The following is a 13,235-nucleotide window of genomic DNA, read 5'->3' on the forward strand; positions in this document are numbered from 1 at the left end:
CCGTCCACACTGAAAAGGGCACAGGCGTCTGCCAACAGTGATGTGAACCAGCCACCAAGGTGAGGCCCTAACAACACGCTTGCACAGAATGACGTAGACAAGACGGTCTGACTGAATCAGAGCGTGACCGCCTGGCAAGGCGGCTGTTGTCTCGGGCCTGCCCTCCTCCCCCCTCCCCGGCACACAGCCGCCTCCTAACACGTGCTCGTGGATTAACCCAAGGATGGAAGCCAAACGTGGCCACGGAGCGTTCCACTTCTTAGATCAGCACCTGGGCAGCTCACCCCAAGGGCCTGGGGGCTCACCCTGCCGCCCGTGGCCTCTGCCTCCTACACAGCCCAGGACCCACAGCCCAAGCAGCGTGACCCGCCCGGGATGAATCACCGCAGGCCGGCACATCAGCTTAGCATATCCTCCTCTTCCTAAAGTTGGGAGGGGGCGAGTTTAACCACAGCACACAGGACTGAGCTGCTGGCGGTCACCCGTAAATAGGGAACAAGGAATAAACTCCCCCAAAGCAGCGTGGAAACCTTCGATTGCCATCATTTCTGGCAGCCGCCCGATAAAGACGAGGCTCCGTTAATACGGCATCCTCTGATTCAGCCTGACACGTAACGACACAACTGAGATTTCCTGAGCCCCCTCCCGCTCCCGGTGCAGGGTCCCACAGAGCGCTGGCGGGCCGCAGACCCCGGCCAGACCAGCGCGCCCGGCTGCTGTCACTTACCACGGCAAGGCCATCCCCGTTGCTGCTGACCGGCTTGTAATAGGGCGATCCGGACAAGACTCTCCAAGCAGAGAGACCCCAGGCCCGGGCTGTCGGGGTGCTCGCTTCATCGGTTTCACAGCCGCCCACCAGCAAAAGCCTGGATGGAAAGGAGAAACAATCTTTATAGGCGATCAACTGTGAAACTCAACTCAGTGCCAGCGTGGAAGAATTAGGCGTGCCGCGCCCCCAACGACCAAACTACAAGGCCACAGACTACATCCCGCATCAAAGCAGCCGCACCCAACAGAAGGGCGCTAGGAGCGGGCTCCCTCACCCCAACTCTTCCAGCAGAGGCCGGACGGCACCTCCTGGGCAGAAGGACACAGGACGTTTTTCCCCAACAGTCATACAGCATTCCACCATCTGCAGAAGAGGGCCCCCCCAACCACAGACAGCCAGAACAAAAGACGGAAGACAAATCAGCCCCTGAGTCACTCAGAGGGGCGAGTGACTGACCCAAGGCCACAGAGAGGGGACCTGTATGGCCCAGAATAAGGAACAGCTCCCCAAAAGCTCCCACACCAATGAAATCATAGATCCACCCTTCCCTGCACCACCAAAAAACTACACTGTGACTAATGACCCTGTGAGCGTGTTCCCCTTTCGTTCACACAAACTAGGATGATGATGGAGAACGGGAGCTCCCGATGAGAAACAGGCGCACAGGGCGATGGCTAAGTCCTTTGCAGACTGCCGGCCTTGCTCTTACTGGCGTCCTGCCCCAGCAGCCAGGCCAGAGCTTCACAACGCGGCTTCCCAAATTTTCAGTAAAATGCTAATAGTTCCCAGAAACAGTGCACCTGGAGAAGAGAACACGTTCTGAGGAGCTCGTGAATCATCAACCGGAAAATATTCAATCAAGGAGCAGGAGCACTCTGTGCAAAAATTCAGTCCATTTGCGATTCTTACTGGACCTTTGAATGGAAGGTTCTATGCAAACACGGAGAAAACTGCAGGTGAAATCATTTCCACTTGAGAAAGGACAGACCGGAAAGCACCCAGCTAAGTGGGTGAGGAAGAGACCTCATCCCAGACCGCCTGCAGATGAGGTGCAGGATGGAGGAAGGAAAAGAAGCTTGGGCTGGAAGGAAGGGGGCGTGAGCCAGACCCTCAGTTAGCTGACGGGCTCAAGTGTGGAAGACAGCGTAGAGGCTGCTACAAAGCAGCAACTGGTTAAAAAGTAGAAACGCTGATCAATGGAAAGAGATTAAGTTTAAAAAGAGAGAGAGAGGAGGGAGACGGAGAGAGGGAGGGAGGGAGGGAGGGAGAGAGAGAGAGGAGAGAGAGAGAGAGGAAGAGAGAGAGAAGAGAGAGGAGAGAGAGAGGAGAGAGAGAGAGACAGAGAGAAGAAGGGAGGGAGGGAGGGAGAGAGACAGAGAAAGGAAGAGAGAGAGAGAGGAGAGAGAGAGAGAGAAAGGAGAGAGAGAGGAGAGGGAGAGAGAGAGAGAGAGAGAGACAGAGAGACAGAGAGAAGAAGGGAGGGAGGGAGAGAGAGAGAGAGAGGAAGAGAGAGAGATAGAGAAGAGAGGGGAGAGAGAGAGAGGGACAGAGACAGAGACAGAAAGAAGAGAGAGACAGAGAGAAGGAGAAGGGAGGGGGAGAGAGGGGGGGAGAGAGAGAGAGAGAGAGAGAGAGAGAGAGAGAGAGATGCAGAAACAACCAAAGAGAGCAGCACAGTGTTCAATAAACTAGATGGCACCAACTCCCCATAGGACAAAAGCTGCTGAAGAAACTGGAAAGTCATCTGGTGGAAATCAAGATCAGACCAGCATCCTATACCACACACTAAAAGAAGCTCCAAATGGATGGAGAGATGGCCTAGATGTAGAAGCTGATATCATTTAAAAAAAAAAAATCAGAGGAGAAAGGAAGAAGGAACCTTTCACAACTCTACCAAGGGGGAGAACTGCTAATTCTCCAAGTGATAGAGGTGATCACGGACAATACTGATTACATAAATTTTTAAAGTTTTTATATAACCAAAATGAATGCAGATAGGATTATATGGGAAACAGCTAATCAAGGGAAATCTTTGCAGCAAATTTCCCTGACCAAGGTCTGACTTGACACATCATGTAAGAACAAGAGCCATTGTCCAACAGATAAGTAATCAAAGGACAGGAATAGACATTTCTCAACCAAAGACACAAAAGCCATCAAAAACCTTACAGAAAATGTTCAAAATCACTATCAGAGAAATGTGAACAGAAGCACTTCTGAGGTTCTAATTCACATTGATCAGACTGATAAAGGTCGCCAGAGAGAAGTGCCACTCCTTACGAGGGTCCAGAGAGGACAGGCCCCTGAATGTGTGGCCAGAATCTGTGAATTGATCCAATCCTTCCAGAAAACATCTGGGACTCTGCCCTAAAGTCACTAAACCATACTTGCCATCCGCTAGTGATTCTGCCACTGGGCACATGCCTGAGGGAGACCAGACACCAAGGGGAAGGATCACAGGGAGGAGAGGACGCGTGAGAGCACATTTTTGTGCCCACAAACCAGAGAATAGCTAAGCAACTGGCATAGAAATGTCACAGAAAGTTACTGCACCATAAGAAACTTTGAAAATGCTGAAAAACACAGGAAGACTCACATCACCTGACTCAGAGTGAAAACAGCGCGACTGAGACGCCAGTCTGAGAGATGATCACAATAATAACGTGAAGGAAAACAGGACATCCGCCCTGTGACCGAGGCAGCCGATTCCTGAGACTCCTGAAGATGAAAGATGCCGTCCAGCAGAGAGGGGTGAACCAGAAGCTCAGAAGAAGGAAGGGGTTCCCTGATGGGACCAGGGCCTCGGTTGTTTGTTTTACTATTATACAGTGTTGAAAGGGAGGGCTTCTACTGGAAGGAAAGTTGGTGGCTTAGTGGGTAGTGAGAAATACGCAAAACAAAGTAAATCAATAAAAAATGTTAAAGGCACACAAAAGAAGAAGGCAGAAAGGGAATCAACAGGGAAATTTTGTCATTACCTTCTGAGAGTTCATACATGCAGATATGTATTTCTTGAAAATCAAACACTAATAGACACTTACAGTTTCTTATACAATCTCCCCTTTCCTGTTCAATTCAGTTCCCAACGTTAAAAGAATGTTTTGCTTCTTTTTTAAAAGAGAGAATGGCCTTGGTCTGCTAGAGGGTAGAGCCAGAGGTAACGGGTGGCAGGGACCCGCGACAGACTCGGACGCCTCCTCAGAAGCACAAACGTCCTAAGCACAAAAGCTGGCCGAAAGGGCACGGGACCTGGTCACAACACAGGGTGCTCCCTGCAGCGCTTTGGAATTCCTGCTTTGGGCATGGGGAGCTCCCTTCCACTGCAGGGACCTGAAGCCCCTACGGACGTATTACAGCCTGCCATCTTGATGCTCAGCATCCCGAGCAACCTGATTTTTCATCCAGAATCAACGACTTTAAGAAGGCAGAAGCTTCCCAAATAGCCTCGGCTGAGTCAAAGCAGAGCACCCAGCCTGCAGGCCCGTGTTTTATTACAAGTCCAACGAGGAGGGTTATCTGATTCTTCAGTAACAAGGAGAGTGAGACACAACAGAGGAGGGAAGGATTGCTTCCAGACAAGCACAATGACGGTACTTTATTACCAAGGCCAGAACTGACTTAGAAAGATGACACTGAACCACTGAGAGAAAGGGTGAATTGGACTTGTCTTTTCCAAGAGATCTGGACCCAGGCTCATCCGTTCTGGGAAGATTTCTCAGCAGTCGGGGGGAGTGAAGGAAGCCCTGGCTCAGAGAGGAGGAGGCCGCCACGATCCCCATCTCCTTCCACAGAGCTCCCAAATGGATGAGGCTTTGGTCAATCCAAGTATCTGGGCTTCAGGGTGATCTTGCAAGCAGCAGTGTGCATGGGAAAGTCCAGGGAAAGCCCAGAATTCAGGTGAGCCAAATTCAGCTGATTAATTTGAACCAAACAGGCAAATCAGCGTATATTTCAAGATTTCATCCTGAGTCTTTTCCAAGAGCAAAACACGTCACTGCAATGCATACGGGGATGAAAGTACCAAGATCTAATTGTCATGGAAGGCACTGATTTAGAAGGAAGTCTCAAATAAGGACAGAGCCATCCCCCGATAGTTAAAACAACATCCCCGCATTAAACTGCACCACGCGTGTCAATCTGAACAGTAACGCCACTTCGCCCCAGGCCTTACAGTCGTTATTAAATTCGATCTAATCAGCATCTCTTGGAGCCCAGCAGGAGAGGGGGCTGGATGTGGTTCTCCTGGGTTTGCCTAGTGAACGTCAACGCCGCTGGAGCAGTGCAAGGATTCAATAGGGCCCAAGTTTCTTACCCCCAGCACTGTAAGAAAAGACTTTCCCATCCTAAGAGTTCTGACCACCACCTTGGCCAGGCTCCGTCTCAGGTGGGCTGAAGTGATAAGGAGAGAACTGGGCATCTGAGACAGGATGCCTGCCTGCCCACCCGAGAGGTAGGCAGAGGGCAGCTGAATAAGGATGTCTACCTACCCAAGAAGTGGGCAGAGGGCCCTGAGACAGGATGCCTGCCTGCCCACCCGAGAAGTGGGCAGAGGGCAGTCAAATGGAACCCAGAAGACCTTGGTTAGATTCCACCCAGCCAGCGGATCAATTGGCTCTGGCCAACAGGGGAGCAGGGTAGAGGGGAGGAATGTGCGAGGGCGATGCAGGGGAGAGGGTGACCCGGGTTACAGTTAAAGACCCAAGACTCAGTTTCCTCACCAGTAAAATAGAGCTCACCGAATGAGGGATCCCTAGAGCGCTTTGCAAACCCTACTGCGCTATAGCATGCTAGTTCCCATCACCACTAATGAGCTAGAGAGGACACGAAAGGACAAGACCCCTCCAGACAACACGCGTGAGACTCTCAGGGAACGAGGCGCTCTAAGCCCGAACGCTGCCACGGGGAAGGGGCAGAGCATCCAGACTCGGTGGCCTCAGAATCCGTCTGGGTCCGAGTGAACTTCTCTCCTTTTCAGCCAAACAACTGTTGGCAGAAGGCGCCACCTGGTGGCGTAAAACAAGGTGACAACTCGGGAAGCAGGGGTCGCCACCATGGCACCGATGTAGAATGCATGCCGCAGCATGACCTTCGCTGCCCACTGCGGCCCCCGCACCAGGAGGGCAGGGCGGGGCGGGGCCCGCAGCAGGAAGCCCCCTCGGGACTTGCTGGGGATTGTGAGTGACCCCTGGGGGTCCTGATGCCTCCAGGGAGCCTCCCACCTGCCACCCGACAGCACGTCTGCCCCTCGCTGCACTGCCAAGGAGGGGGTCTATCAATAAGCATTTATTAAATGCTGACTGTGTGCCAGGCAGTGTGTTTGGCTGGGGGTGGGGAGAGGGAGCCCCCAGGGCCGTGAAAACCAAGATGAAACGCCTCTGCCCCCGAGGAGTTTGCAGCACTGAACAATACACCCTATCTACACAGAGAAGTCAAAATGAAAGAACAAAAGTCCCGTCGTGTAATTTCCGGAGGGGGAGCCAAGGGAAGCAGTCGGTCGGTGACCAGAAGAGCGCCGCTGACTCAGCGCTTCCTGGCACATCCCAAGAGGCCAGGGAACCCAGCTGGCCCCGGAGGAGGGGCAGGCCTTCAGGCCTTTCCAAGGATGAGTCTGGGGGCTCCCGCCTCTGGGGGGCCTGCCCACACTCTGCAATCTTCCTGGCCCCAACTGATACTTTCGTGGTTTCCCCTAAAACCTCTGACTGTGCCTGGACATGGAGAGTCAGAAAATAAACGAGAAGTGGCCTGCGTCCTCCCCAGACCCACAGGTCCCATCCGATGACCAAGGCCACGTAGTTCAAGAACAATCTGTCCGTGAGCAAATCCGTGGCCTCTCAGTGCCCACGAGCGCAAGGTTGAGCACCAGCCTTCTAAACCTAAGGCCCCTGGGGGCCCAATGAGGGAAGGTCACTGCTCCCGGTGACGGGTGGCCTGGCTACACACGTCCCGACCCCCCGGGAGCCAAGAGCCCTGGAAGCTGAAAGGACCAATACTGAGAAGGGTGCCGTGGGGGCAGCACCGTATCGAGGGAAGCGATCAGACTGCCTTTGGACGCAAAGGGCCTGGGCTCACCTACCGCCCTCTCTGGGTCTCAGTTTTCTCATCCGTAAAATGAATAGCTGGCCAGGATGCCCTTCGCGGTCTCTGGCTGCTCTAAATCTATGATCCTGGGACCAGACTATGAAATCCTACACCTAAACCCTACTGGCCTCGTAATCAGAGGGCCTGAGTTCAAGTCTTGATCACCTGATCTTGGGAAAACAAGGACAAGTGATGCCACAGGCCTGACCAGGCTCCCCTTGCCACGACCATCAGCCAGTTGTCCTCCAGGAGCTCCTGTCCCCAGCCTGTCCACTCCCCATGGGGACAGGTCTTCTTCACTCTCTGGCCCAAGAAAGTCAACACATGTGGGCCGCCCGCTGTGTGCAGGGCACTGAGTGCTGAGGATGTCTCAGGACCCTCCGCTGTGTGGAGGAGGGCACTGAGGCTCCAAGAAGGAAGGTGAACACTGGGTCAGCCAGGCGGAAGCGGCCAAGGCGAGGTCTGGCTCCAAATCCAGGCCGCTTCCTAGGTCGTCACAATAACTGCCCCTCCCACTACGGGTCTGGGTCCTGTCCATGGCACGGTGTGACGACGGGCGGACCGGAGGCAGGGACCCTCCCTCCCTCCATCTGCTCCTGCTCTAAGCCCTGCTTCCTCTTTGCCGCTGACACCTTTGGGCTCCTGCCCTCTTTCACCGAAGCTTGATCTGCTGGGAGAAAACCATCCCCAGCCCACTGCCAGCACGACATCCGTGAAGATGGTGCCCAAGGCGGCAGGGAGCAAACAACCTTTGGGGTTAACCCGTAGTCGAGGCCACGAGAGACATTCAAGGTGCCTTGCACGCCCACTAGCCCCTAGGTAGGAACCGTTGTATGAACAGGTCCCACAGTGGGAGGAGGTGAGATGCTCTGTGTGATGTCAGACTTTCTAATATGTTGTTTAGTTGGGCAGAATTTTTTTTTTCTTCTTCCTTTCTTCAAACTTCATTATAAAGGATGGTTCACTGGGAGGGGCTAAGGGAAGGAATATAATGGGAAATTCAATAATGTAAAAACAAAAGATACTTGTATAAAAAAAACTTTTAAACCCACAACGCGGGGACAACAGAAAAACAAGAAACCATTATGTAGGAAAGAAAGGAACGATTCTCTTGGCACTTCCTTTGCCTGAAATGCCCTCTCTCTCCCTACACTGCACCGTGGGATTTCTACACGCCTTTCAAAGTCCACTCGGCTGCCCTCTCGCCAGAAGCCTGCTGATCCTGCCCTGGACTGACCGCCTCCCCCTCAGATCCCCTGCAGCAAACCCTTCGTTCACCCCTCGTGATGTCTTCATCGTGCACAAATCTGTGCCTGCCTCTCCTTGTGCCGGACGACAGACTGCCGAGAGGGCAGGGATCAGGGTTCACCTCAACTCTGCATCCCTGGAAGCCCTAGAATCATGCTCTGCACACGAGCCAGGAACAAATATTTGCTGAGCTGAATTGTAGACTCCAGCCCACCCCTGGTGGGGATCCCCGTTATTATGAAAGAGAGAAAACGGGATGAAACGAGATATTTGCATAGAAGTCAAATGCCAAAGAAACTTGTTCCTTAAAAAGCATCCTGAAAGGATGGCAACGCAGGGAGGGAGGGGGGAAGGACACAAGCGTTTATTAAGCAGCGACTGTGTGCCAGGCACGGTGCCCAGTACCTTACAAAGAGTATCTTATTGGATCCTCACAACAACAGTGGCAGCTATGACTATCCCTATTTTACAGCTGAGTAAACTGAGGCAGGCAGCAGTGCAGTGACTGGACCAGGGTCACAGAGCTAGTGAGTGCCTGAGGCAGGATGTGATCCCAGGTCTTGCTGCCTCTATCGACCGCGGTGCCCCCAGCTGCCCTCAACTGGGAGCGGGAGGACCTGGGTCAAATCCAGATTCTCCCTGCTTTTACTACCATCGTGACCTTGAACAAGCTGCAGGCTCGGTTTCCTCATCCATAAAATGAGAGGCGGGCACGAGATGCTTTCTCTGCACCAGTGACACGAGCCAAGCAAATGCTGCCAGCCCGCACGCCCGCTGCCACACCCACTGCCACGCCGATGCCCCAACCCAAGCGTCTGGTCCACCCTTTCTCTTCAGCACCCCAACTTAATTAGCTTAGTCAGATAACGAGTATTGTCCATTAGCAGATTTCTGACCACTTAGGCACAGACTGTGCCCTCGCCTCTGCGCCCCGCTGCTGTAATTATTCCACGGATTTCACACTTGGATGAGCTGTGCCCGATGAGGGTCGAGGGTCTCGTCCTGGGCACACAGAACATCATCACCGACCTTCGGCTCTTGGAATCCCATTCTGTTCTACAAGAGGGACCTTCCTCCTCGGACAACCCTAAATGGGCACTCTTTCAAGCCCTAAAGCAGGGCCGCCCAGACCACAGGAAAAGGACAAGCAGGCACGCCACCTCGCCAGCCCGGGAAGGGGACCCACAAGAAGGGAGGACTCAGCGGTCAGCAGGAGCCCTCCCTTCAGACTCAAGGTGCAGCCCCTGCCTCCAGCAGCTTCAGACTCCTGGGGCAGGCGTATCTTTCAGTGGCTAAATGGGGGGGGCAAAGGTTCTCCTTCCAGCAGAGGCCCCAAAAAAGACAGCAACGGTGAGACTGTGACCTGAAACCTTTCTCATCTTTTGGTTTTCATCCCTGAGGGACAACAAAGCAAGGAGCTCATCCGCTGTGGACACGAGGACGTGGAAAGGAGGTCCCCTGTGACGCAGGGAGAGTCTGAGCGCCGTCCCAGCCTTCTCTGCTTGTTAAAGGAATCGGACAGCTCCGGGGAGCCACGGAGCCATGGCTGCCTTGGCCAGCCACTGTCGGAGGACCGTGCACGTGGCAGGCTCCGCCGGGACACTTCCTAGTCTGTGGCCAGACGGGCAGGACAAGCCCTCCCCGACTGCTTCACGGACCTCCTGGGAAGCCCCCGCATGACAACGGATGGGAAAGGCTTTGCAACATTTAAAGCATCAGGCAGATCTTTATTAGTATCATTCTTACAGGGGAATCCCCCTCTGGAAGACTCACAGAAAGCCACGGCCAAGAGTCATGCAGGATGAAAACATGACTCAGGGGAGGAGCGCCCACGGCAACAAATGGCCTTGGGCCACGAGGCATTTTAAAATCCCAGGGGGGCCCAGCTCTGCCAACGATAAGCTATTTGACTATAAACGATCCATCGTCTGTCTCTGAGCCTCAGTTTCTTCATCCAGCCAGCCATCAGATGAAGGGGTTTGCAAGGTCTGTGGAACACCGTGACTTTAAGGTGCAGGGTGCTCTGAAATGGCAGGTGCAGCCCCGGCCCGACAGAAGTCCTGAGGACAACGACAAAGACGCTACTGAGGCCTCCTGCAGGGGCAGCCCGGGCGAGGGGAGGAGGCATGCCCAGCGTCCTCCAGGAGAATCGCCATTTAGCCTTGGGCTGCTCAACACAACTCCATCTCCCGTGTCTCTCCTCTTACTTTTTCTCCAGAGATGAGCACCCAGGGATGCGCTCAAGGTCACAAAGAGATCATGAGCTTCACAACTGGAAGGGCCTTTCGAGATCAATGAGCTCCACTCCTCCTTCACAGATGAAGAAACGGAGGCCCACGGGGAAGTTCCTTGGCCACAATCTCCTGGCCCACAAACAGACCCACTGTCGGCCCTCTTCAAAGGAAGCCCTTAGAGAGACACCCGAGGGCTGGGTCTGCTTCACGTTCCAATTAACTCTTCTGCTTCTCCTAAGACACAGATGGGAGGCCATACTAACCTTAAATAATGGACTTTTTAAACTCTTAGTTCCAATCCCTTGGGCTAATCAAGGCAGAATGAACCCCATCCAGGTCAATTTGAAAACGTCCATCCTCATGCGCCTCAACAGACCTCAGCTGTATGGGAGAAAGTCTTTTTTGACACATCAAAATACTGGATTTTCATCAACACAAGAGGTTTTGTTTCTCCACCTTTCCTGAATTATAAATTTTTCATATTTCCCGTTTGATTATCAAAAACTCCAAAAGTCCTTTCTGGAAATCAAACAATACACCCTAACACAGTGAAAAAAAGGCAATGGAGGGGCAGCTAGGTGGTCCAGTGGATAGAGCACCGGCCCTCAAGTCAGGAGGACTTGAGTTCAAATCCAGCCTCATACCAAACACTTGACACTTACTAGCTGTGTGACCCTGGGCAAGTCACTTAACCCCAATTGCCTAAAAAAAAGAAAAAGAAAAAGAAAAAGAAAAAAGGCAATGGCTTTGGAACCACTGGCCCAGGGTCCAAACACTAACTCTGCCAACCCTAACCCTACGTGACACGAGGGAACTCTTTCCCCTTACTAGACTTCACTCTTCTCATCCATAAAATGGGAAGGCTGGGAGGTCCCTGCCAGCCCAACACCTAGAATCTGAGGACAGAAGACTCAAAGGCTTACATCCCAATGGAGAGAGCTCAGCCCCATTGCCCAGGGAAGCAAAAATGCAAAAACCAATCACAAGAGGCATCAACACAATGAACAACAACAGCAGAAACTCTGGCCTGGCGCAAACAACCTCTAAAAAATGGCATCTCGATGAACCTTTTTCTCAGGGACTTAGGAAAAGCCGTCACATACAGAAGAGAGCATTTATAATTGAAAAGATTTTTTTTCAGGACAAATGAAACTCAGTGACAGACGAAATGAAGCCACCGCCTCAAGTTAAACAACAATTAAAAAAAATCTTCTCTCAGAGAGGGAAAAATAAATAATGAGGAAAACACAATTTAAAAGGTTAAAAGGTCTTCCGTCAGCCCGAGACGGTTGCAACACATCCTAGTCGGAGGGAACCAATCACTACTCCAAAAGCCTATTGGGGTGAAGGTCCACTTCCAAATTATTGCATGCTTTGGTAAGGTCAAAAGAAAGGGTAAGAAACAGATTCTTCTCCCATTGGACAGGAAGCTGGAAGCGGCTACAATCAAAGTCCTCGTGAGCCAGGTGTGTTTAGCCACCTACAGAAGGCTCAAACTCAAGACCCTCCCGTCAACTGTCAGCCCATATCACAGAACGCATGGGACAGTTCTGACCTTCCATGTAGCAGGCCCAAAAGCAGTTGTCTCTAGAAATTCAGAAACGTGAGTCTCCAAAGACCCCGGGACCCTTCAGAATGGCATCCAAAGAGGAGCAGACAAAAGGGCCACTCTCCTCGAGCACAATAACACTGCTACGTTCAGAAGATGGCTCTGAGCTCCACGGAGGAAGGATGCTATCACATGCAAAAAAATCAAAAACTGAAAAGCAAAAGAAATGTCCACTCCATGCGCGGCCAGCTCTCCAAGCACACTGCGGCACACTCATCTTTCCAAGGCCAACAACTCTTCCATAATCACCCTCGATGGCTGGAGTCAATGACAAGGCCTACATTGTGGTTAGCCTACCAGCCCAGTCACAAGCATTGAGAGTCTTCCTGGAGGCACTCTACCTTGAAACCATAAACTTTGTCTAGTGGAGAATCGAGAATCTATGGAAAACGTACCGGTCCAGCTCCATATCTAGCCATTCCTTTAGTGACTAACACAGGAAACACTAAAAACATCCAAGGGAGAAGGTAAGTGACGGCTCCCACCCGAACATGGTCTATGGCATCATCCTGCAACGTTCACAATGGCCAAAAACCATTCTCTAGTTTTGATAATCCTACAACAATAACAGCTTTCATTTACAAAGCGCTTTAAGACTGCAGAGCACTTTATGTGTCGGTCAGTCAATAAGCATTTATTAAGCACCTACTACATGCCAGGCACGGCACTGAGTGCTGGAGAAGCAGAAAGGGGCAAAAGATGGTCCCTGGCCTGGAGGGGCTCACAATCTAATGGGGGAGACAAGCAGAGGGCTGTGTACAAACAGGACGTGTACAGGATATGGAGGAAACAGTTAAAAGAGGAAGGCGCTGGAACGAAGAGAGGTTGGAGAAGGTTTCCTGGAGAAGGCGGGATGAAGGAAGCCGGGGAGGTCCACAGGAAGAAAGGAGGAAGGAGACATTCCAGGAATGGGAAACAGTCAGTGAAAACACCTGGAGTCAGGGGTCGGGAGACGGAGCGTCTTGTTTGAGGAACAGAAAAGGCCACGTCGCTGGATGCAGAGGACATGGCAGGAAGTAAGACAACTGCAAAGGGGGAGGGGGAGGAGGTTTGGCTTTGAAGGCCAGACAGAGTGTTTCATATTGGATACTGCAGGTGCTGGGGAGCCTCCGCAGGTTACAGAGGTGGGGGTGACGGGGTCAGATCTGCACGTGGCTGGATGGGGGATGGACTAGAGTGAGGAGGGACCGGAGGCAGGCAGAGCCCCAACAACTACTTCCATGGTGGAGAGGGTTCAGGACAGAGCCCTGAGGGACACCTGTGGTTACTGAGGGCATGATCAAGAGAAAGATCCAGT

The 13,235-nt window shown here is 52.4% G+C and overlaps 1 protein-coding gene across 2 annotated transcripts in view; it reads right to left on the minus strand.

Annotated features, from left to right (window-relative positions):
* NBAS (neuroblastoma amplified sequence) overlaps window positions 1-13,235 on the minus strand; it is a 267,157-nt gene that overhangs the window by 231,789 nt on the left and 22,133 nt on the right. For both annotated transcript variants that reach the window (XM_027855628.1, XM_027855629.1), the window contains one exon: window positions 728-866. In XM_027855628.1, coding sequence (XP_027711429.1) covers window positions 728-866 — 139 coding nt within the window. The remainder of the gene's footprint in view (window positions 1-727; window positions 867-13,235) is intronic.

This window comes from Vombatus ursinus, unplaced genomic scaffold (assembly GCF_900497805.2).
Source record: "Vombatus ursinus unplaced genomic scaffold, bare-nosed wombat genome assembly UNPS02010980.1, whole genome shotgun sequence".
NCBI lineage: Eukaryota > Metazoa > Chordata > Mammalia > Diprotodontia > Vombatidae > Vombatus > Vombatus ursinus.